This window comes from Diorhabda carinulata, chromosome 6 (assembly GCF_026250575.1).
Source record: "Diorhabda carinulata isolate Delta chromosome 6, icDioCari1.1, whole genome shotgun sequence".
Lineage (NCBI taxonomy): Eukaryota > Metazoa > Arthropoda > Insecta > Coleoptera > Chrysomelidae > Diorhabda > Diorhabda carinulata.
The window spans coordinates 18269211-18294228 of record NC_079465.1 but is presented as its reverse complement, the minus strand read 5'-3'; the positions used below and the strand labels follow the sequence as shown (position 1 = coordinate 18294228).

At 32.0% G+C, this 25018-nt stretch overlaps 3 protein-coding genes across 7 annotated transcripts in view; 2 read left to right on the top strand and 1 right to left on the bottom strand.

The window, feature by feature from the left end:
- Positions 1 to 25018, bottom strand: part of LOC130895705 (cerebellar degeneration-related protein 2) — a 171589-nt gene that overhangs the window by 44719 nt on the left and 101852 nt on the right. The gene's annotated exons all lie outside the window — the stretch shown is intronic.
- LOC130895707 (leucine-rich repeat-containing G-protein coupled receptor 4-like) lies at positions 1048 to 8553 on the top strand. 2 transcript variants are annotated; one of them, XM_057803183.1, is made up of 5 exons: positions 1048 to 1136; positions 3015 to 3283; positions 5776 to 6093; positions 7678 to 7854; positions 8138 to 8553. In XM_057803183.1, the coding sequence occupies exons 1-5, from the start codon at positions 1105 to 1107 to the stop codon at positions 8494 to 8496; spliced, it is 1155 nt and encodes a 384-aa protein (XP_057659166.1). In that variant the 5' UTR covers positions 1048 to 1104; the 3' UTR covers positions 8497 to 8553. The 2 variants fall into 2 exon arrangements, with proteins under 2 accessions (XP_057659166.1, XP_057659167.1); XM_057803184.1 differs by lacking the exon at positions 7678 to 7854.
- On the top strand, positions 11090 to 18131 carry LOC130895709 (toll-like receptor 7). Of its 2 annotated transcripts, none has more exons than XM_057803186.1 (4): positions 11090 to 11330; positions 14468 to 14721; positions 16034 to 16357; positions 17735 to 18131. In XM_057803186.1, exons 1-4 carry the CDS (start codon positions 11308 to 11310, stop codon positions 18082 to 18084), a joined length of 951 nt encoding a protein of 316 aa, XP_057659169.1. In that variant the 5' UTR covers positions 11090 to 11307; the 3' UTR covers positions 18085 to 18131. The 2 variants fall into 2 exon arrangements, with proteins under 2 accessions (XP_057659169.1, XP_057659170.1); XM_057803187.1 differs by lacking the exon at positions 11090 to 11330 and adding an exon at positions 13032 to 13162.

Below are 25018 nucleotides of genomic sequence, written 5' to 3'. Positions count from 1 at the left end.
GCTTGCAGCTTCGTATAATTTTCCAAATGGATGTTGAGATCAATATCAGAATACTTTCTAGCAACAAGTGATACAAGTGATAAGAGTCCAACAACAAGAGACCAAGAGACCAGTACTCTATCGTGAAATACTTGACAGACTTCGCACAGTGAAATTAGCTACGTAGTGGCACCCCGCCGTCACTACGCGCTAAATGTGAAGCCGTTTCGTGTTTCTAAGAATAAAAGCTCATTTTGGATCGATTGAAGAACTTCTGCGGAATTAACAGATGATACAGATATTTATATCACTGAATGTGAGTACTCCAAGTGTTCGCTGCGCTCATATATGGCATTAAACAATGTATGACAGTGAATAGAGCAAATTTTTGATTTTTTAGATTATTATATCTAGAAATATAACGCAAAGAATAGAAAAATTTAACCAAGGAGTTTCAGTACAATCGAATCTTGGTGTATAGAATTCCAGGACATTTTATTAGCTGCAAACAGCTAACAGTGATTTTCAATTACAAGCAGTCCCCATGTGCATCTATTGGATGAAATGCCTTCTCTGCATACTTCAAGATTCAGTCCCCATGTGAATCTACTGAAAGAAATTCCTTCTCTGCATACTTCAAGTTTTGTTGCTTGGGATGGAATGATCTGATTTACAAACATTATAAAGTCCAGTTCATTTTCTTTTTTGTGAAAAGATGTATCATTTGAAAATTCTGCTTGTCTTTTCAAAAATTCGATAGTGATTCATTGCAATTTTCTATCTGTGGTGATGTAGGACATCATAGGTACCATAAACTTAAGATATATTTTCATTTCATTGGGAAACGGTCATTATGAGATATATTGAGTTGATTATTAAGCGTTCCGTTTCGTATTCACAATCTTTCCGGTTTTTTCAATATTTCAGATTGAATTTGTTGAAAAATCGTTAATTTTATAGTCAGCGTTAAGTTTATAAAAACTGATAATTGCTTTATATTGACCCATAGACCTTAACCTGTATCACCAGAAAAAGTTTTTAATCAAATAATGTATTTATTTAAGACAGCAGTAGAGATAATGTCCTTAACAACCGATTTGTCCAGACCTGAATTAGTAAATTCAGATGGTAGTATTCAAATTCGCGTGGGTGAAAATGTAAGTAAAAACATATTCTATTGTTAAATTCTTCAAAATAATAAAAATAATAGATCACAGAAGAAGTGAGACGGTTGTTTTGTTTCTGAGAATAAACTAAAGAAGTCAAATGAGAACAAAGGGTAGCAGTTGGTGTTTCAGCAGCTGTGATGAAACGATTATGTCACTATCTTCATGTATTATTTTGTGGGTTAGGTCCAATTTTGTTGGTGAGAATTCTCCATCTCCTTTTTTTTGTCCATCTCTGTAGCCTCTTTTTTTCTTAAGCTTATCTATTGCATTTCTATCTCAATCAATTTTCTCCATGATCAGACAGGTCTGTCTCTTTTTCTTTTACTTGTTGTATGATATTTTAAAGCTTGACTGGTCAAGTTTATTAATTGTTTTTGTAGTGTAAGACCTATCCATTTTCTCTTCGTAATTGTTAGGTCTCTTCTATCTTCATCAGTCATGTTTCAAAGATGTTCATTACTTAACCTGCTTGGCATTAGGAATCTATTGATTACAAATTGAGTTTCCTGCAACGTCTTTCCATTGTATTTTCAAGTTTCGGTCCCTTATAACAGAACAGTTTTTCATTGCTCTAGAAAAGTCTTAGTTTTGTTGTTGTTGACATACTTGTTAAAAACAATATATAATACAGTGACTTAAAAGCGTTTTGTACAAGACGTATTCTGCTTTGGATACGAGGTCTGGATATTAAATAACGAGACTGCGCGCATAGAGGGCGCCCTAGACTGATGGAGTTAAAAACGAGTAGTGCATTTGGTATCAAGAGCAACGTTTCCCAAAACACATTTCCGTCACTATTATAGTATTTCTCATACGCGTGTTTTTAAGTCGTGTAAGCGCTTTAGTGAAGGCCGAGAGAGAGAGCACTGAAGATGACCAGCGTCCAGGTCGCTCTGTGACTATTTTAACTCCGGAAACAGTTACCAAAATAAACCAAATTGTGCGTTCATATCGTCGAATTAGTATTTGAATGATTGCTGAGGCTGTAAACGCCGATAAAGAAACGGTTAGAAATATTTTACACATGACAAAAGTCTGAGCGAAGTTAATACCAAAAGATCTGATTACTAACCATAAACTCTTCCATCAACGGGTCTTTAAAGGTTAGAAGATCTGCTTTGAAAGGGACGCTATTTGAGTCGATGGAAGTGGTAAAGAAAAAAAAAACGGTGGAGCTCCAAAAGCCCTCATCAAAGAAGACTTCCAGCACTGCTTTGATCAATGGGAAAAACGTATGGAAAGGTGTGTGGCGAGGAGAGGAGAGTCTATTGAAGGGCAGAATTCGAATATAGAATAACTCACTATGCTGCTTAAATAGTAAAATTGCTCGACTTTATTAATTCCCTTTTTTTTTGCTGAATAGATGTCGCTATCTTTATCATTATGGCTGTTTATGTTTAGTCCAACTGGTGTTGAATTATTAAGTAGCCTATAAGATTCCTCTTGCATATAATTTCTAGTTTTTGTTGATAGACTCAAGGCTTTGCTTAAGCTTCTCTTTAATTGTGTGAACCAGTTAATCAGTAACCGAAGACAATCATCCACATCGTTCTTCATCGTGCACTTGATTACGTCCTGCATTTTTGCGTTTAGAATACGAATCACAGATCTGATTGCACATTGCATCAATTGGGGCTAATATTATGAAGGAGCACTTCAAAGAACACGTCGAAAATAGCGTTAATTTCTTCTGCTTAAATCATAGTAATTGCCGCACAAACTCGGAAATGTGATAATATGAATTTTATATAATATAGATTGATTTATAGTAAAATTGAAAATCTGAAATAAAAGGGGAATGAAATAATTTTATTTGGTGTTATGATTATACTTCACTAAGTAAATTAATAAAAAAAAATTTATTAGGAGTATATGCATATTTTTGGCATTACTATGCTTCAATTTAATTGAATGTATACGTGCGGACGGTGAAAATAAATGCAGGGTTGATACAAATATCGAAACGCGAAGCACTAGTATTTATTGTTACTACATGAAATTGGATGATAAAGAAGTTCCACTCGACTCAGCAATTCAGCCAAGTGATTATGTATCTCTACATTTGATAGATTGCAACGGATCTATTACCGAAAATTCTTTCAGCAATTTGAAAGAAGTGTCATCTATTAGTATATGTAAGTATTAAATTAGCATTTTATTCAGTAAAAAAAGTCCCCAAAAAAAGTTTAATATTCTTTAACAATTATTCATATTATTCATATCGTAAGTTGTAGAAAGCTGAGCACTCTTACATGGATTAGATTACATTTAACAAAGTGAAAATTTGACTGATTCGTAGAATACTAATTCTACTTTCCAATTAATAGAATTCGATAGGAAATAAGTTCTACCAAATCAAATTATTATTACACAACTCCAGTTGATAAAACACTGTCTCAAAATTTTAGAATTTGTCTGCAAAAAACAGTTTTGTGTTTGTTTTGTTTTGACTGTTAGTGGTAATGTAATGTTTTTTTTTATTTTCCTAATTTATTTAAACTATTTTTCATATATTTTATTTGAATTCACTAGTCACTTTTCTATTTCTTTTGTTTTCTATGACTTCTCATCACAAACTAACTTCAGCTGCTAAACAAACTAGATTATATACCCAAAACGAATATCTCAAAAATTCTAGAAAACAAATAAAGCATAGAAACAAAAAGACTTTCCTAGAAGACTTAGACTTCCATTATAACAGAACAAGACCGGCTTCATGGTTTATGTCGTTGACGATTCGTAACACCCCCATTAATTAGCAGTAAATTCCTCCTGGATGTTTAAATCAGCAACTGGATCCTTTCTGCTAATGATGGAGAGCTGCCAATTTATATGTGAACCCCGGTATCCTGGAATATCAAATCGCTATATTGGGTATAGTCTTCCAGCACATAAGCACGTAAAGGCTTTAAGGCATCTCTTACACATCGCTGTAGGTGGATCGATCTTGAAATTAATTTTTGATAAAAAGGTAGAAGATGTATCGTTAATTGTGTTTGATTCTCAGACGGTTGCTAACCTTTGTGCGTTCATGATACGGACCGAAATGCTGCAGGGCAGCGAATAATTTTCCGGCAAAGCAAAAAAATTTCGTTGTTGTAGTGATTTTATATTTTGCTTTGCCCATCGTGCGCACCCATAAATTCATCAATAGCGTCAGGCCCTTATCGCAAATGTTTCACTCCTTCCTGTAGATCATGGTCTACATCGAACGACGCTAATCGATTTTTGATTTAGTTCAATTTTCCATTGTGAATCGTGCTTATGCGATAAATGATTTGATTGATCCTTTTTTTGATCAAGTAGCCAAACTTTCACAAGATTTTTGTAATTTTGGAGTAAATCCTTTTCTCCTCGTCGGATTGTGCAGCCATACTCTATCCCTCCTCTTCCGGTATGTCTTCTTCGTATTCACCAACAGCGAAATTCTAGGTCAATCAGAATTTTTGCAAATATTTCACCGGTGGACTCATTATTAGCAGATTGATTAGCCATTGTATATAAGGAAAGATACTGATCCCAATCTCTTTGGTGACTGGAAACTACTTTGGACCGATAACTGCCATTGATCTGTTTATTCTCTCGACTATTCCATCCGATGCGGTATTCCGGATCTTCTTCATTCCCAGCTAGTCACAGATTTCCTTGATCACATTGCTTTCGAAGTTTATTCTTTGATCACTGTGAATTTACAAGGGCATAACCATATCGGCTGATAATTTTTTTCACCAATACTTCCACGACAACTGTGGCTTCTTGATTCGGGATCGAGTATATTTTCACCCACTTTTGCATCGCGACTGGCATATATTTACCAATAACAACAAAACCCTGTACGATGTAAGAGAAATTCAAGATAATGAAGATCTTTTGAGGCCAAAGCATTCAATTGGTGGTGAAAATTCTGAAAAAAATATCTATTTAATCCGATACAGGATAAATCAAAATACTAATACACTCGATTTTTTCAAATGAATCGCCCTATATTTTATATGAGTATCGAAAAGTACTATCAATATACTTTTTTTTTAGCAATCCCTATACCAAAAATTATTAGTTCTCGAATTATTTTGATTTCTACGTGCAAAACAATGGACCCAGATATCAACTCTTGATCTTTTCAATGCAGATTTGATTCGCTATACTATATATCTAATATATATCTAATATATATCTAATAAGTTTCAGTCATTTTCAATTACATTCAAAGTGTCAACTCAAATATTTCGTCTGCAGCATATGGGTCATCTTGAAATTGCTTAAACACGTTCACGTGACAAACATTCATTGTCATATACTTTTTTAGTTGCAGTCTTCCAAGTTTTTATTATCACGTCAATCATTTTTACGACAAAACAATAAAACAATTCCTATAACACGGCAACTGCTATACTGGTTTGTCTACAAACACGGTAAGCATCGCATTCGAAAGAGTAGGCTTCAGGTTAAACAGCTGACAATCGCTATCCTTTGACGCATACGTACTTTTTCTGTAGAAGCGCTAGTCTTGTTACTTAATAGCCTCATCTCGTAATTTACTTAATTCATCTTCAGTTTGAGGTCAGGATTTTTTCAAACCCTCGTATAATAACGATATTATATACTGATTCAGAAATTCTGTTTTCAGCTGCGACATTGGATAAATTCGTATTGCCGGATTTACCTAAATTGAACTACATTCAAATCGATAAACTACAAACGCCTACTTTGAAAGGAGCCTTTAGAAATGTTGAAGATACATTGACTTCAATTAAATTCGACAATAATCCGTTTCTATTAAATAAGGAAGATTTAGAAGGATTGAGTAATCTTGAGAGCTTATCATTAGTGAACCAAAACGTGACAGACTTAGGATTTCTAAAGGATAAGAAAAAACTCAACGAATTGATAATCATTCAATCGAATATCAAAACTATTCCAAAAGACACTTTCAAAAATAATCGAGGTTAGTATATATATGCTATTTGTTATTGACCTTAAATCGCCAATTATTCCTATTCAGTCGATTTCCGTTTCGTTACGGTTTTAAGTATTTCTAATCAAATGCATATATACTACAAATCGACCTTCATCTCCAATTAACCTGAATCCGAAGATTTAACTCTTAATAATTGTCAATTTATATGAGAAATAAATAAATAACGAAATAATTTTTTTAGTATAAAGATCGTCGATAAATATTTAACCATCAGTTCACAATTTTTGTTGTCAAAAACGAATTATATAATCTTATTGTCGTAAAAAAAAGTGAATGCTATTTGGAATGTGAATATCTCACTTTTCTATCTTAAAATTATGAAAAGAACACCTTTTATTGTGACGAAAATTTTTACCTAAGAAAGTAGCTTATTTCACACATGTACTAACAAGACATACATGTATTGAAATGTTTCTTTTTCTTATGTTATATATGGTCTCGAACGATAAAGGGAATACGCGAATACAACATGAATCTGGCTGGGAGCCGAAAAGAAAAAGGCCAAATTTTAGAGGACTGAAGTAGACAATATGATTTTTTGATATTAGTGTTACAATGGACAGTTCCTATAAGTGGAAAGTGAAACAAATATCGTTTTCTCTCTCCTCCGAGCGCTTCAGTTAGTTCAGCGCATCTTTTATACACATGAAGCATTATTTTCGGTTTTGACATCACTACCATTACAAAATAAAAAATATTTTGTAGGATTTCTAACTTTTCAGCACATGTGTTTATATACTTTCCAGCAGATGTGTGACATTGTTTAATTGACTTTCTTATTTAAAAAATACGTTTTTTTGAAGAATTTTTTACGTCGTAGGAAAAATAGTGTACATAACTCGTTGGAAAGTGTATTTCGCACTTGATTTTTTAAGAGGTATAAGATTTGATTTTGAAAAAAACACAAAAAATTTGGAAAAATTCTTTATTGAAATCGATCAGTATAATTTAATGTTTGAAGATGATTTCATGCCGGATCAACTTCAGATAGCCCATGCGCAAGGTCCAGTGCGTCAATCGCTGCTAGTTTATACCTGTAAACATTAACCTTAACATGGCTTCACAAGAAATAGTCCAAAGGGGTTCAATCACACGATCTTGACGGCCAAACGTGGGATGAACTGTTCACCGAAAGCGGTTCTCAATTTAGCCATTGTTTCGCGTGCCGTGTGGTATGTGGCACCGTCTTGTTAAAACCACATATCAGGCAGAAACCTCATTTTTTGACGATATACCCTCGTCCAAATAACCTTCAGCAACTGTGGTATTGTTTTATTCCCCTTGGCGCTTAAGAGTAGTCATACATCAGCTTGGGTTACCGATGTTCGACGTAAACCATAGACCATATATACTGCCATCTAGATCTATCGTGTCTTCTTTTATCGTTGTGGCACTGGGAAAGCTCAGTGTACTACATCTGATCCATTAATCCCATTCCTTTTAAAAAGTCTTAGAATGTGGGATGGCTTTAATTGCTAGAGATCTTCGTCTTCTATTTCAAGCGTTCCCAGGTGTACTGTTCTGGAGTTCCTTAACGTTTCACACTTTTAGAGAATGTGGATAGAAGTCAACCTCCACGGAGAAGAATCTGTCCGGTGAATTCACTAATGAACATAGAGTCTTTGGGTGTCCATAGATTTGCCTGTTTCAACTTTTTGATATTTCATCCTAAGACATATAAAAATTTTTTTCTGGTAGTTTCTGGTTTATCCTCGATGTCCCCTGATGGTGAGTCAAAAAATGAAGTCTACTTAATTATTATTATTTTAATTTCTGCTTTCTTATTAACCTCTTTGTCTTATATTGTCTTATAGGTATTCTATTCTACTTCTATTTCATTAGATACGCTTCTGCAAATCTAATATTAGTACTTAACTTAAAACCATGAACAAGATCCAGTTCTGATACATTGAAACTTAAAATATTCGGATGTCGAAGTATACAATGAGTAAATTTCCAAAATCTATTACTATTATGATTCTCTATGTTTACTGAAATTTTCTTATTTTAGAATTAACTTCCATAGAATTTTCAAACGTACCTTTACAAGTAATAGAAGATGGACCATTTGATGATTTGCAAAATTTGAAAATGTTATTAATGACTACGACCGATTTAACAACCTTTGATGCGGATTTAACTAAAAATTTGAAAAACCTTCAAGGTTTAGGTATACCAGCTCGATCAGTGAAAACTTTAGATGTCGGAAAACTTCTCGAAAATTGTCCGAATCTTGGTGCTTTTTATTTCACGACAGGTGACATGAAGTGTTCAGAAACACAACATCTGCAGGACAAAATTAGCAAACATAAACGTCTGATAGGAGTGGCGTATGCAGGTGGATCAGGAGATTACTTCAAAACTTGTTAAATAGAAAAAAGAAATTTATACAGTTCTATATTGTGGTTAATAAAATTTTCTCTTCGATCTTTATATTAATTTTATTCATAATTAATAGTGGTACCAAGATTTTGATTAAGGTTCTAATTTCAGTAACAAATCCATATCTTTTAACATTATAAAACTTAAGGTGTTATATTCTAAAGTAATACTGATGCAGGTAGTACAGTCAATCTTCAACAGAGGGAATACATTTATGAAAATTATTTCGATGTAAAGAGAAGAATTTGCAGTGATTATTTCTATTTACAACGTGAGCAGGATTTGAACCCACGACCGACGAATCTGGAGGCTGAACCTTAGCCCACTCGGCTAACGAACGTAATTTAAATGGTGGGATATACTAACACTAATAAGACACTTGTTCTTATTCCAAAGGAGAGGTATAAACAAACTAACATTCAGATGAAGCTAATAAAAGTGCGTTAATAATGTAACAAAATAAACAACAATGAAATCCGACTCATTTCATTGAAATCACAATCAAGAAAACCCAGGAAATGTTCTTTGGAATGCACTTTTGGATCGAATTGTGCAAACAAGGCAACTAACGGAAGGATAGCTCACATATGTATAATTTTTCTGTCAAGCAAAAGCATTTGCCATATACTCTAATCTCAATATGACAATCCTTCAGTAGCATTTGATGAACTTTTTCAATGATTTCGCTAGTTGTAGCAGTTTTTGGACGTCACGGAAGATCATCTTTAATCAAGCTGACACGGTCATGCTTGCATTAAGCTGCTCAAAATTTCACGGACGTAAATTTTAAAGCAGAGGCTTCGTGTCTAATAACGACTCAGTACACGTTTATAAACAGGCCAATCATCTGGTGAAAAAAGGCGGACCACAATCTTTAATAAATTTCCCAAAAAGTTATAATGTCATGGTCATGAAAAAATGAGAAAACGAGAAGAAATCAGAAACATGGGATAGAACCCCAGATCTAAAACAATCGAAAAGATTTCTTTCTTATTCCACCAATTGGTCTCGTCCCTTTTATTGAACAAAAACTACTCTACATTGTCCGGCAAACTACTATCTGAAGAATATCGGGGAAACTCTAGACAGCTCATGTTGTTTTTGTAAGGAATCAAAGAAAACTACCGAGCACCGAGGCTACGATACTCACTTGCCAGAAGAGGTAAGCAAATCCCTATCTAATCTAAAAAAGATTAACTTATACTACTGTCAAAGGGAAACTAACCGTCCAAAATAACTGAAACTTTAACGTATGCTCAAATGTGTCCCTAGCTTATATTGATTAGTGTTGACATCTTCAAGAGGATGTTGAAAACATTTTAGACAACCTTCTCTCGACTTTATCGATTCTCCTTCAGCATCATAGATACTTAGAGTGTCGCTTTTTGGGAATGAAAACATTTGTTGGACGAAAAAAAGGAAATTTGTAAATTAATTTCGAATTACTTACAGGTTATCCCAGCGAAAATTCTTAGCATACTTGTAATTTAGTTTTTGAATGCAACTTAATCTATTTGATACCATATTTTTAGATTAATCTAAGCAATATTCCATCTCAAGAAGGTGTGAAGTTCTAGCCTGCCGATTTTAATTGTCTAATAGTTGTTCAATCGTGAGACTTCAAACTAATATCACCAAATACCATATCACTCGCCAGGACGTCTTTGCACGCTACTACAATCACCATTACTGAATAGACAAAATCTTGGCTCGTCCTCAATCAGTCCTTGGCTAAATTCGCAGTTGATCTAATTTTTATTTTATCGTACAAACTAAAGAAGTATCTGCAATGATTTATGAATAGAAGGGATCAGTTACGGCTCTTTATACTACGTTTTGTCAGCTTTTGACAGATATGAAAGATTATGGAAGATATGGAATCCATGTTAGTAGTTCCTACATACTCAAAAATCCATCCATTGTGGCACAGCAAAAATTCTTAGCTCACTTGAAATAAAATTTTTGATCACAATTTAATCTATTTGATACCATATTTTATATTAATCTAAGCGACAGCTACCACTTTTGGGTTTTATCGAATCTTATATAGGTTTAGGTAGCAAAGCATTTTCTTAGATTGTGAAAATTACTTTACGCCACATCAGGAAAATAAAGCGAAAATGGCAGAATTTAATTATTTCATGCGTCTATAAATTGACTTTTAAAGCTAATGCTTTAAATTAAAAACCCATCAGTTTTTGGATGAAGTTATTTCCATCCAAAAACTGTGCTTTTACCTAACGCTCAAAAAGTTGTTCAATTCTTAACTGGATTTTCCTATTTTCCGAAATATGCATCAATTCTGCAGTGCAGTTTGTCAATAAACAAAAACGAATACTTTCCATCTCTATTACAGAGTTCAATATGCAACAAGCTCATGGTAAAATATGTTTCAATTACAAAAGTAACGTTAAATAAATTCCAAAGTACTCAATAACGAAGATAATAAAACTACTAGTAATAGTTGAAAAATGACTACGAATGTTTTGTTAAATATTACTGTGTCAATTAATTTGTCCTTTGAACTCCGAATTTAATGTTTACATATCCAATAATATGAAGAAAACATATTAGTAGATAAATATTTACTTGGTTACAGAATAATTTGATTTGTGTTAAGTAGATGTTGACCTCCTTGGAGTGACCTTCATGATCTTTAGGATAAAGTTTAGGTTATCACGCCACATATTCTTATGAATTATAGTTTTGTCTCAATTATTTTATACGATCTAGAACAATATTTATTCAATAATATTGATGTCAAAGCAGTATCAGTGAGAGAACTACCGATTTAAAAAAATGATGAAATATATCTGCAATATGTGAGTAGAAACTTTTGTTTTTTTTTGTTATATATGCCCCAAACAAATGAGTAATAGCTTTGACGTTATTTAGTGGAGTCAGTGAAGCTTTTCACCTCCAAATTTTTTGAAACAGAACCGATTTACTTGAAATTTGGTAAAAAGTTAGAGAAAAGATCAATAATCATTAGTGTCAGCGTCGATTGATGATTTTACATCTTTGGGAGTTGACACCCCTTCTCGGGGGTGAAAAATATTTTTAAAAAATAATAGCACAAATCAATAGAGAATAAAATTTTGAGTAAAAAATAATTGAAGAAGTTTTTCGAGAAATTAATAGTTTTTTAGTTATTCACTATTGAAAACTTGGAATTTTGAGTGAAAAAGAAACGTTTTCAAAGTACTTTTCGCCAATAACTCAAAAACTACGCCTTTTATTGAAAAAAGTGTGATAAAAAATTATAGTTTATGAAAAAACACAAAGAATTATTTTTTATAAAATGTTTTACGTCCAATACAAAGCTATATATGATTAGTGAAAGGAGATTTATTTTTGGAAGAATACTGGAATGGATGGGTTCAGCTTCAAATAACCGAAAGGAGGTTAAATTTACATGCATAATGCTTATAATGTTTTTTGTAGTACTCAAAAATACCTTTGAAATGAGCATATACAAAAGTAAATTGGACCAAAATTAAAGGAGTTATAGTCAAAAATAAATTGGTCGCTCATAGTTTTTAAAGAAAAATGAGCAGTTACAGCTGTACTATTTCCACAATAATTAAAATTAAACATATACCTTTTACAATAGGTTTTATTCATACTATCCTGAAGTTATAACAGTTTAGAATATGTATTCTTTGAAAAAAGTACGGTAAAATTTGAATTTTTTAAAAAAAATTGCCATAATTGTATAATAATTCTGTAACTATCAAAGATACGTGAAAAATTATAAAGTCCAAAAATGTAGCTTTTTCCCTAACCAATATTTGTTTTTTTTTTTAATATAGAGATATTGCCGTTCAAAGTATGTAGAAAAGTAGTAGAAAAATGACCTGGTTCGAGCCCTTCAGTCTTTTTCCTTCAAAAATAAAGGGCTTAAAAGATTTTTCATTTACATGAGCTTATACTCGTAGCTCTTGAAATTTCCTTTAAAATGCATTTTATAAGATACTATAGCTTTGAAATTCATGCTGCGTGGGGAAACGTTTATATAGGCAGTTATTGTACATACTTACATACATAGTTAATGTTTCTAAATGTTCTTGATTTTAGGTCTCTTATTAAATTGAATTAATTTTTCCTCAGTTCTTACATCTCAAATATGTAGCAATACTTCATCAATTAAATTAGAGTGTACAAAATTTTATAATTTTAATTAAATTATTAAGGTCTTTTTTTTCATTTATAGCTTTTTCGTTCTTATGAATGTGAACTATTTGTAAAAATTCTCTTTTTCGTGTATTAGATTCCGTTCCCAGAATTTTTGAATCTTTATAATTGAATTTATGCTTTTTTAATATTTCGTGGTTCGTTTTATTGTTTTTTCTTCATAGTGATGACCTTTTAGTCTATTTTATAGATACTGAGATGTCTGCCCTATGTAGACAGCGTCACAATTAGTAAAAGGTACATGATACATAATATTACATCTTTTGATTTTTGATATTCTGATTTTTAGTGAAATATTTGCTTTTCTTGTATATGTTCTTTAACATTTTTTCCAGATAATTATTTTCTTTCAATGCATCTAAATTCAGATCTGAGTTGGATAGATCTATCAGCCAAACTTATTATCACTGATCTTTTTTGTGACATAGGCTGACATGAATTGAAGTTCAAATATTTTCAGGTTGGTTGAGTTCTTATGTTATTATTAATTTCATATAATAATATAATCAAGAAAATTTTTACGTGTACATACAGACATCCACTGTAATTCCAGTTTACTTTCGAGTTTGACTTCAAAAGTACGAGGGTGCCGAGCCCAAACCTGGTCGAGTAATTTGTTATAAACAATTAACTTGTTTATAAAGCTACAACTTTTGAACAAAGAGAAATATAAAAAGATTTGTTTTTGAAAGATCTATAAAAAAGGTTATTACAGTTTCTTGCAAAAAATCAATATTTAAAAAGTTATCGTCAATATAATGCAAAATTGAATTTTTCTGATTTTATCGGTAATTACTTGGCTCCTACATGACGTAGAAAAATTTAAAGCAGCTAATTATAAACGTTAAAGTTTACGGTTAGTTTATGCTCAAATATTTTTACATTTAATAATTTGATTTGTGCTATTACGTTTTATGAAAAATAAAGAAATGTTTATCTCAAATAACAAGCACCGTTGAAGCTTTTAATTTTTTTAAAAAGCATTTTTTCTGATTTTTCTCAATAGAAGGGTGGTTTTTAGGGGTTTAATGGTTGAAAATTCTTTTATTATCTTCAAAATCTTTTTTATTTTGAATAATTCCACTATTTAATTGAATTAAATCTTTAAAAAGCAATTTTGTCATATTATTTTTTGCAAAGTGATTGTTTCTGAGGGTTACATAAGGAATTGTAAGCATCAAATATATAAAATACGTTCGAGAACTTGAAACACTATTTAATCTTCGTGCTTCAAAAAGATTTTTACCAGTAAAATTGTCAAAACTAATTTTTTTTTCATTTAGTGGTCAATCGGACTTATGTCACTGTCACTTTTGATATTGAATCTAAGACGAAACTTATTCTAAATTTTCATGCAAATCCATTTAGTTTCAAATAATTCGCATGTTACACTTGATTTTCAACTTCACTGGCTGTAATAATTAATTTCAAAAAATTCGGGAACTTTCCCGTTCATCATATGAAGCAACGCGTTAAGCAGAAATTCAAGATAAAGACCCTCTAAGTATAATTAAAATAGTATTTTTTTAACCAAACTGAATAAATGAGTTATTAACATTATTTCTTTATTGAGTTGTTAATTTAGTCCATTTCTTTAATCCCTAATACTGCATAACCAAAAGTTATAGTTTCAAAAGATAGCTAGATTAAATTTAGCATCCCCTAACGTGCATGTTAGTTTTTTTTTGTTATCAAACGTTTCATCTACCTTGTGATTGAATTATTTGTTACAAAACAAATTAAGAGTGTATTGATTCTGTTTTAGTTGGAAGTTATGTTTTCTACTTGGCTGTATGTATCCAATAACAGTAGCTGTAGAGTCTAATACATGTTCCGTAAAAACCATCAGCACCCTCACTTATATCAATTGCGTGGACATCAGATTAACAGGCGAACTTCCTTTATCATCTAAAGTACCAGATACAAGTACTGTAGTCTCTCTACAGTTAGCTAATTCCAGTGGAAAGATTGACGAAACTTCCTTTACTAATATAAATCACATACAAACAATAGATATAGGTAATATATAATGTGTTTAAAGTTAGTTGAAGAAAGTGAAACTTCCTTTGAGAGGAAAAGTATTTTTCCACCCTATAGAGGAAAACCAAAAGTGACTTCAAGAAATTCTATTGATATTTATCAAAAATATATCGTTACGCCCTAAAACAGATCAGACATGTTAATTTGTCTGCTATAGATCAGGAAAATCTATCAACCAAACGATTGGAAAAAATTGCAGAATTTTCAAAACTGCCCAATAACATAGTTTCAGAAGAACCTCGGCAAGTTTACTTGCAAATTCTAGAATAGAAATTCTTGCTTTAAATCAACATGAAAGTTGGAAGTCTACGGATATCGCTGAAGGGAATGTGCAGTAAAAAATCTCGAACCAATTTTTGGGAGTTACTGAAGTTGTTAAAATCTTTTCACTGCGACGCCCTTCTATAGTTGGGCTAGTGAAGCTTTCCCTGCTCTGCTCCATTTTAGAGCTCAAGATTTTCAGCATATGATTGCTGCAACTGACTAAAATAGTCCCATAAACGCATTCTAATGGATAATGGATAAAGTAATACTAGAAGTGAAAAGGGTAATGAAAATATCACGAAAATTGCGTTGGTTGCAGCTCTCTCTTCTAAGCGCAATCAATTAACCACTGCACAAAATTGTACACTGTGTTCTCTAAGATACCTGGGCGCGCTCCTCAACCAGCAATGCGACCCAAAATCAGAACAAGAATTGAGCAAGCGCGGAAAACTCTGAGAACATGAGGACACTTCTGCTAAACCGCAACCTCAGCCTCGAACTCTGGACCAGAATGCTTCACTGTTTTTCTATACGGATGCAAAGGTTGGACCATGGATGCGGATATCTTGGACGGAATATAAGACAAACATAGAGCCTACAGCAAATGGATAACGACAATCAAGGAGAGAATATAATTTGAGACGAGCGATATGAGATTCTATGCCTGGTAATAAAAGGAAAATGGTCGGCCGTACACAATATTCACGGCTGAAAGACTTGCGCAGATGATTCGGACAGACGTCTACAGAAATTTTCAGATCTGCGGTTTCTCGTGCGAAGTAAGACGGCGTCGTAAGAAGAAGGAAAAGTCATATAAATTTTTTATATCTTGGGCGAAATTACGTTGAGTTTGGACCAATTTCGAGGTAGAAAGTTAACTATTCGTGCATTGGTAAGGCTGCTATTAAAATCTCTGAACTGTGCGCCATGATCCATCAGGTATAAAACTTCGCGAAAGTGTCAATCTCTCAAAGTTAAACCTCATCCGTAAGTAAAATGTATGATATTCTTTTGTTTTGTTTTTCAGAACATTGCGCTTTATCCAAATTTGTGCTCCCAATTTTACCAGAATTAAAAGTTTTGGATATAAGCGACTCGTTTATTCCTAGTTTCGATAGAAATTCGTTAAAAAATTGTAAAAACTTAGATCGTATTTATTTGAAGAAAAATCGAATGGAAATATCGAATGGAGCGTTCCAAGATTTGATTCATCTCACAATTTTGGACATAGAACAGCAAAACGTTACACTGAATGAACAGTTTCTTAAAGGATTAAAGAATTTAACGTTACTCAGTATTACAGATTCAACAATTACAACAATTTCGAAGGATATCTTTAAAGATGTACCAGGTAAGTGTTAAATTATAACAATGTAGAGGGAAACCTATCAAAATGTGAGAAAACTATTTATACAATGTGATTTTATTCTATTTAATGCGAAAATATACAGTGTGATCAGAAATTAAAACATTCATTGTTACTAAATAACTTAGGTTGTACAATTATATGGACTGCTACTTTGAAAAACGAGAAAATAGCTAAATACCTAACAGGACTAACGTTGAAACGATCTTGTACGATAGACACGATTCTAGGTATATTTTCTTGGATAAGTAATTAAAAATTAACTTCGAATTGATCTTGACAACAAAACGAATCATATGTACTGTAAAGAACTTGATTTATTTTATTGTCTCTTATCATTACATATGTGAATTCTGTATTTTCTCTCCTTTTGGCACACTTTATTTGGTGTAGTTATTATCGATTTTGTACATTTTGGCACAATAAAATATTTATATCGAATATTTTGAACAGAAATTTCAAGAAAATACTTAAAATAGCAGATAATACGTTCTACGGAAAACTATTTCTCTAGTCAAGCGATCGGCGATGATGACGTAGCTTATTGGCCGAGTCGTTACAAGGAATTGATATTCAATAATTGTGAAGTAACTATAACTGTTAGAGAAACCAGATAAATTCCTAAATTCAAGTTATAAAGTCACTAACATAATAATTCAAATGTCGTTTCTTATTAGAAGATATTTTATTTTTTATGAGAGCACATTAACATTTAATGATCGTGTTTATCGTCAAAACTGACGCTATTGCTCTAATGAGAATCCTCTCTGGATGAGAGAAAAACATACGCAATATCCTAAAAAAGTTAATGTTTGGGCAGGAATTCTTGGAAATCATATCGTAGATCTTTTTTATTGGTAGCATCTTAAGTAAAGATGAGTAGTTGGAACTGCTCCAACATTGCCAAACTTATATCAGAAATATTGACCACAAGTTCGACAATTAGTATTGAAAAAAGAGCTGCATAAATTGCTATACATAGAGTGAGCGTATAGTGGGACAACTACGTTATTATGAAACTTATCAACAAATTGTTAAGAAAGAAAATATGCCGTTTTAAAGAGTGGTTTGATAGAACGAACATAAGTTTTTCCATTGAATAATCCTCGTACTCAGGAAATAATCTAGAGTATTGAGAAAGATAATTTTTACATCAATACTCTGTATATGAATAATTAGTAAATATCTGCATAAAAAGTTGAGGGATTACTGTCTAGTTTTCAAAATAAGTTAACATGAATTATAGAGGGGGCTGAAAAACATCCAATTTCTTTCAATAGTTCGCGTTTGATACGTTAACAAACTAACTCGGTATCAATATATAAATATTTATGTATTAACTTAAAATAATAATTTTTTTAGAATTGGCCGATTTGAATTTAAGTCGCAACCCATTAGAAAAAATAGAAATTGGTGCGCTGGATCCATTGAAGAAGTTAACTCAACTCAATATTTTGGATACTGACCTAAACAAGTTAGACGCAGAAATTTTCAAAGGAAACAGCATTCTCGAATCACTCAGAGCACCTGCGAAAGCGATTAAAAATTTCGATCTGCGGAAATTTATGAAAAACTCACCTGGATTCTACATTTTTGATTTTAGTTTGACAGATTGTGGAAATTCCGCTATACACGATTTGCAGTCTAAAATAAAAGATGATGAATTCGTTTATGTATATTTCGATGGTATTGAACGACCAGATCGTTGTTAATTTTTTTTACACATGAATAAACAAAATATATTCTGTTGTAATGTTAATCAATTAGTTCGTATTGAAAAAAGCACCAAACTATTTTGTTCAAGGAACATATACACTACCGGTAAGGTTTGCGTCATACACAACAAATCAAAACAATTCACCTCTGAAATAATTTCGAAATTCAATATTTCCAAAATGTATTATTTAGTTCGGGTCTCAAGCCCGACCGAAAGTTTGTTATACCGCTTTGATGAGAAGGAATAACGTCGAAACTTGTCAGTGATTACAAACCTCTCCTCACAATTGCGAGCCATTGAGGTTATTAATATCGATAAATAGGTTAATTGACATCATGCTCTTCATGATACATTATTAAAAGTCGAACATCAAGGTCATGGAGATAATGAGGGCTAAGTGCCTAAAGTTCGTTTTAAGGGGAAGAATGAGAACTACGAATTTCGCAAAGAGATACTGGAAATTTTGCTAAACAATGCGGGATCTAAATAATGGGGAGCGACTTTTAGTTATTTTGGAAAATAAAAAATTTGTTAATAAGTATTCTGTTCAATTTTGGATATTAAACATAAAAGATATTTTCAATCATAAATTTAATGTTGAGAAACGTACATTGCTAGTCAATAGCAATATTTTAATCTTTAGTCATGATTCTGGTTCATGAATTCATCAGCTTCTCATTAGTTTTTCTACTTATATCTGGAAAGTGAAAAAAAAAACTTAAATTTTCGAAAATACGACGTTGTAGTGAAAATAATTGAACTGAGTTTTGCGAAACGTGCACAAATGCATTTTAAATATAGATAAAAGTATACTAAAAACAATAAAACATCAACCACAGTTTAACTAACTCAACTATCCGTATTTTTTCCATATTTTGCTTTCAGTAGATGCCGTGATAGTCCACTACTTAATAATAGTTGTTAACAACACGAAGCTTTCTCAAGGTTATTTAAGTATCTATTATTTGAATGTTAATTAAGGTTAATTCATTTATACTAATTATGAGACATACACGAATTATCTTTTCTATCTCTTTTTTCTTTGGTTACATAACTTAATTTTGGGTGAAAAGTACAATTCTTGGATATTAGAAACTTATTTTCATAATATTTATAGTGAAATAATTGATATGCAATTGTAAATCATACTTTTATAATTGAGGATCGTATAATTTATAATTGAGAAAGTCTAGGAGGAATCTTAGACTATTCAACAGAGAGATAAATAACTGTTTCAGCGTTTTAAAAAACAATCAAATTGTCAAATATTTGCTTTATGTTAAAACCAAGAACAAGAAGGTGAACTCTATTAAATTCGATCAAATCTTGATCACCTATAAGTGAAATTGCTTCTTTGTACTAAATCAAGTATTCGTGGAAGTTGTAGTTGATTACTGTTGCGAGGTGTACAGTTTTTCCGTCTTACAGAGATCTTCAAGTTTTTGTGAAGTTTAGCTATTTACGATCCATGACTATTCTAGTATGATCAAATATCTAGAGCTGCAGCGCTAGCTTTTTTGTGAGCAATATGTATTTCTGGAGAAAACCAGTGTTTACCACGAACTCTTTTAAGGTGTGTCCATAGATGAAGACTAAAATGGATCGATCTCTAAGAAAACTAGAGATTCCTTGGGATTCCTTAGAGTTTTTACAGCTTCAGTTTATACATTGTTGACAGGAGATCCCTGATTGATCTATACATACGAAAGCCGTTTTGGTGGATGTACTCTCGATTTGCTGGTTAATGACTTTTTCCATAACCTTGGCAATTCTATTCTATCCTAAATTGATGTAAATGTTTCAAAACTGACGGTCTTACTAAGTGGAAGCTCTTTGAATTGTATTACAATTAACCCAAACACTAACTCAAAAAGTTTTATCATCTTCATTCTTATCTCTAGTCTGGTGTTGTTGAGGAACTGGATTGCCTTAATGTTCACGTGTTTTGAGAGCCGTTGTTCATGACTCTTGGCACATTGAGTGATTACCCACCTTCCATTGTATTTCGAAAATACCAGGGTACCTCAATGATGACCTTCAGCACTTTATTTTGAAATCTTTGGATTAGTTGGGCATTGCTTTCTCTGATACATCTCCATTGCTGAATCTCGTATGTCACCTTACCTATGATTTTAGGACTTCTTCGAAACAATGATCTGAGGTCAGGTAGATTTTCTATTAACTTGTGGATCCTGTTCCGAAAATCGTGTTTGATTTTAATCATAATGTTTAATTTTCCTAATAGCTGATCCACCGGTTCTCCACGGTAGAATTGATCCTTTCATACGACCCGATTAACTGGATCATATACCGAACAACAATGAACATGATCCTGGTTAATTTTCTAACATTCAGATCATAATCATAAGTTCCAAAAAATATTTTTATCACCAGCCTGTTACTATTTGAAAATCGAATTGTTCTAATATATTTATGATTCTAATTCATCCCACATTTTTATTAAACTTTCTCAAAAGGGAGAAAAAGAATTTTAATTAATGCTTTTGTTGCACACTTCAGTTGATTGGATTATTAACCCCACTTATACTAAATAACTTCATACCATTGCCGTTACCAATTTCCTTTAGTATGTAGTAATAATTTTGTAATAAACCCGCACTGGAGTCTCTAGTAGTATAAATAATATTCTTGCGAAACCCGGTACAATTTGTTTATATAACGCAAAATAGTAATAGACAAATTTCGTAAATTAAATTATTTTTATGGCGTACGAATTTTCTGAATTCCATATTTCAATTAAACCGCTAATTTATTTTATGTACGAAGATCGTCTGTTCACAAAGTGTGGTATAGATAAATAATGAGAATAAGCTAAGCCCAGCTAAAGCATTTATAGCTTTGTTTTCAATTAAACGAGTTAAGAATTGGTAAGGAATTACTATTTTGAGATTAAGATTAGGTTAAATCAAAGTTTTTCGACATTTCTTCCATAATCTTCAATGTTTTTGGGTACTTTCATGTCGCAATGATGGCCCTTGTGAGGTAGTAAGATGATTCCAGACGCGTTGATTCAACCTTAAGAATATGCTTGGTAGGCATCGCTTTACCATCATCGTCTAACATTTCGCTATAGAGTTCAATTCCATCAATCAATTGTGTGATTGCATCTCCGCCGCCATCCATATTAGGCGATTAGGCGATAAGGAGGCTGCAATTTTTATGTCAAATATTTCCGCCATGTTTGTTGCTAAAACACAATTAGATTCACACGTTTGTGATTGTTCGGCAATTTAGCTTCATCTTAGAATCAATCAACACTTTTGTCGTCGTGTGATACAAAAAGTATCAATGCACAGTCAAAAAATCAACAATCAAGCTGGATCTCCGCGCTTAAAGATCGATTCATAAACTTGACTTTCCGTTTGCCGTTGACTTTCGCTGTTATTAAAAACATTGAAATGTATAAGACCATTGATAGTTGCCGTTTGACGTTGTCGTTTGCATATCGGTCTACCGTTGGTGACTTTCAACACGAATTCTAGCAATACAAAAGATCCAATCACATCTGTTTACGTTTGTCACGCGATTTCGACGTATAAGGTTAGAGCGAGATGTTGAGGTTATTCTGTTTCTGTTCATGATGGTTTTTTGGCTTTGTGTGTTTTCTCGTAATTTTCCATAATAACGTCCTTAAATACGGGTTTACAAACAAAACCACAAAAATATCTCGAAAATAATAAGCAGTACACACGTCGAAAAGAATAACAAAATTTTAGGTTAACGGTTATGAATCGAATTTGCTACCTCAAACGGAAAGTCAAGTTTATTACTTACAGACTTAACCAATTCACTCATATTAGATCTCAAATGAAAGAGCCCGATTTACTTACTCAATTAGAACTCGAGATATGAGATAAGAAACCTATAAAAACATCGGAAAAGAGTCATGTTTGAATATAACTTAAAGAGGGCATATGTTGAGTGATTTTGAATGCTTGGTGATAAGTCTAGGCACAAATAAGTCAAAAAATATGAAGGAAATCGGCCGGGAGAAAGGCCGGACGGACTGCAATAATGATGTAACAGAAATAATATCAATCAAGTTATTTATTGTATTATAAAGTGAAAAAAAAATAAAATATATATTTACAGTAAGAAATATGACTTAGTTGTAGTCGCTTTCTGAAAATAAAAAAACAAATCCTTTTGAATGAGCAGCAACAAAGAATTTTTCCACATAATTGTAATCTTTGTTTTTTAAATTTGAAATCAATAATTACAAAAAATTCGTTTCCCTGCAGACATAGCACAAAATCAATTATTAATGACATTTTTACCTTATCACAAACACCCACACGACGCGACGTTATCTGCTTGAAGAATGAAGAACGCAGCAACGAATTTATTATTTTAATTTGACATAGGGTGGTGGCTACATTGGTGGTAGAATTTCAACCAAATGCAAGTGTAGGGTAAGAATTTAGAATTTCTAAGTTTTAATTTTTAGATTTTCCAGCTTTACAAAGTGGATTAGGTACTAAATTCCAGGTAATATGAATCCGTCACTATGTACTCCGACTACCTTTTCGTTTACCTGAAATATCCCCGTCCCGAGTAGGCGTATCCTTATCTTAACGCATTAAAAACGTCACAAGTTGTAGCGCACCTGATTAGAGTTGTTAATTTGTTACACAACCATTGTATCAGTCCTCAAATCTGTCTGCAAATTCGTTGCATCCATGTAACGGATGAAATATCCTTTGAACATGATTATTAAAATTTTGTTGATCAACATCAACAATTATAGTGTAAGAAACAGGTTCTCAAATGCGAATTTTAAGTGAATTCCCGAATATTCAATATAAATGTTTAAAATAAATCTGTCAAGAATGTTTTGGTATTATTTCCGGATTAAAAATGAAAAAATCAATAAAACGAGTTTTTTTCGGAATTTAATTTTTTTTTCTTTTTATTTTATTAGTTCTTGATATGAAATTAGGTCAGAAATAAATATTTAATTGAAAATCGCAAAAATTTTCAACTAATTAAAGAAACGATTGTCATTTGTTTTCAATTGTGACGTGATAGGTTTAATAAAAACATTTAGTAGTTGTCTGCTTGATGATCACGAGGTTATCGTTGCCGGCAACGTAGCGTGTGTTGTTATAATATAGTTTTTATTTATTAGTTACGTAAAAATATAACATTTTTCTATATATAAGAATAAAGAATACCTTTTATAGGTTATGTTCTTAGATTATTACATAATTACATTAAAAATAAAAAGCGTGATAAACTTAGTTACTATAAAATATTAAAATAAGTTATCTTATTCACTTTAAAATAATCTCACAGGATCGTCAAAACGACTTTCAAACCATTTTTGTTGTATGTTCGAATTTCTTGGCATCATAAAAAAAGTTTATCAGGTATTCTAGTAGGGGCACAAAACACAATTTATATATTATTTTTCAGATTAATCAACGCTTAGTAATAACGTTTATTTTAGAATAACCGAAAAAATAACTGTCGTATCTATCTGTATCATATGTTCAGTGCTTATTTTATACCTATGACGTCATGCAATATGGCGGCATTACTAAAATGTTTAAACTACCCACAAAATTTTTGAATTTTCAATAATTTTTTTCTCTAAAAATATTGACTAAAGAGGTAAAAACAAAGATAATAAAAGTTGTATATAAACTATCCAAAACTATTGTTTTCTCAAAAGCAAGTACCCTATTTTGAACAACTGAGAATAGTGAACGCTAGAAAAGAAACTGTACATGAAAAGTTTTCTGCTATTTCTGATATTTACAAAGTTGAGGTGGCTCACAGAAAATTGCGATTGTTACCAAAAAAAGGTTGAAAATATTTATGAAATGTGATTATATAGTATATTATTCTACTAGCGAATAATGAATGCTATTACTTATAGCCTTGATTTTTGCACCAGGAACAAAGCGAACGATGCAAATATATTGCATCCGAATGATTAATGACCATTACTCGCATATAGTCTGCTATGAGTACTTTATCTGTAATTGTCAGTAAAAGAAAAGAATATATCATCAATTTTTGTCAACATAATAATAATCATCATTGATAATCATCAAAAATAATATCACTACGATTATCAAGAGTTAATCACTTTACTTGTCACATTATAACACTTTGTGTTATTTTTGTTCATGACTTACTCGTTATAATTTATTTATTTATGATATCGTCGATGTAAACTTCGAAAAATGTGGTTAGGTTCCATTCTCGACGAATGAGTGAACCGTCTAATGGTAAAGACGAAGAAGAGCGACAGAAAGGCGAGAGGACACCGTTCACACTCTCGAACTCAGGTTCGTGTCTAGCCTCGTGGAGAGTCTGGATTCGAAAACAAACCAAATTGTTTGCCCACAGCAGTCATTTTGTATGGTGAATTCACCATAATATATTGAATATTCAGAAGTCTACTCAGAATAAGCATTTGAAGGCCCATTTTCTTGGACTATTAAATATACTCACGTAAACTACCAAATTATTATTTCTTGATGTAGTTATTCACTAATTGCATCTCTTGGAGGCAATAACATTAAACAGTCGACGAACCTTACCACTATCAGAAGTAGTTATAAACATAAGACAAATGAGTACAAAAATAATAACACAATATAAAAATTAATTCTCAAACTTTCTTCTATCTCAATACATCAGTTAAATAAATTAAATTCGACTTTATATTGTTAAAAATTCATTAATGATTCTATATTATCAAAATTCAATCAAAATCATAGATTGAAATTATAAATCGAATGTTAATGTACTTAATACGTAATTCAACTAACTTCACTTTCGCGATGAAATGTAATTAATTACATTTTTAGAAATAAAAAACAGGAATGTTTTCTACTAAAAACTAAATTTGATACTAACGTATTACAGTCTTAAAAAACCGAGCACCTTTGGTTAAA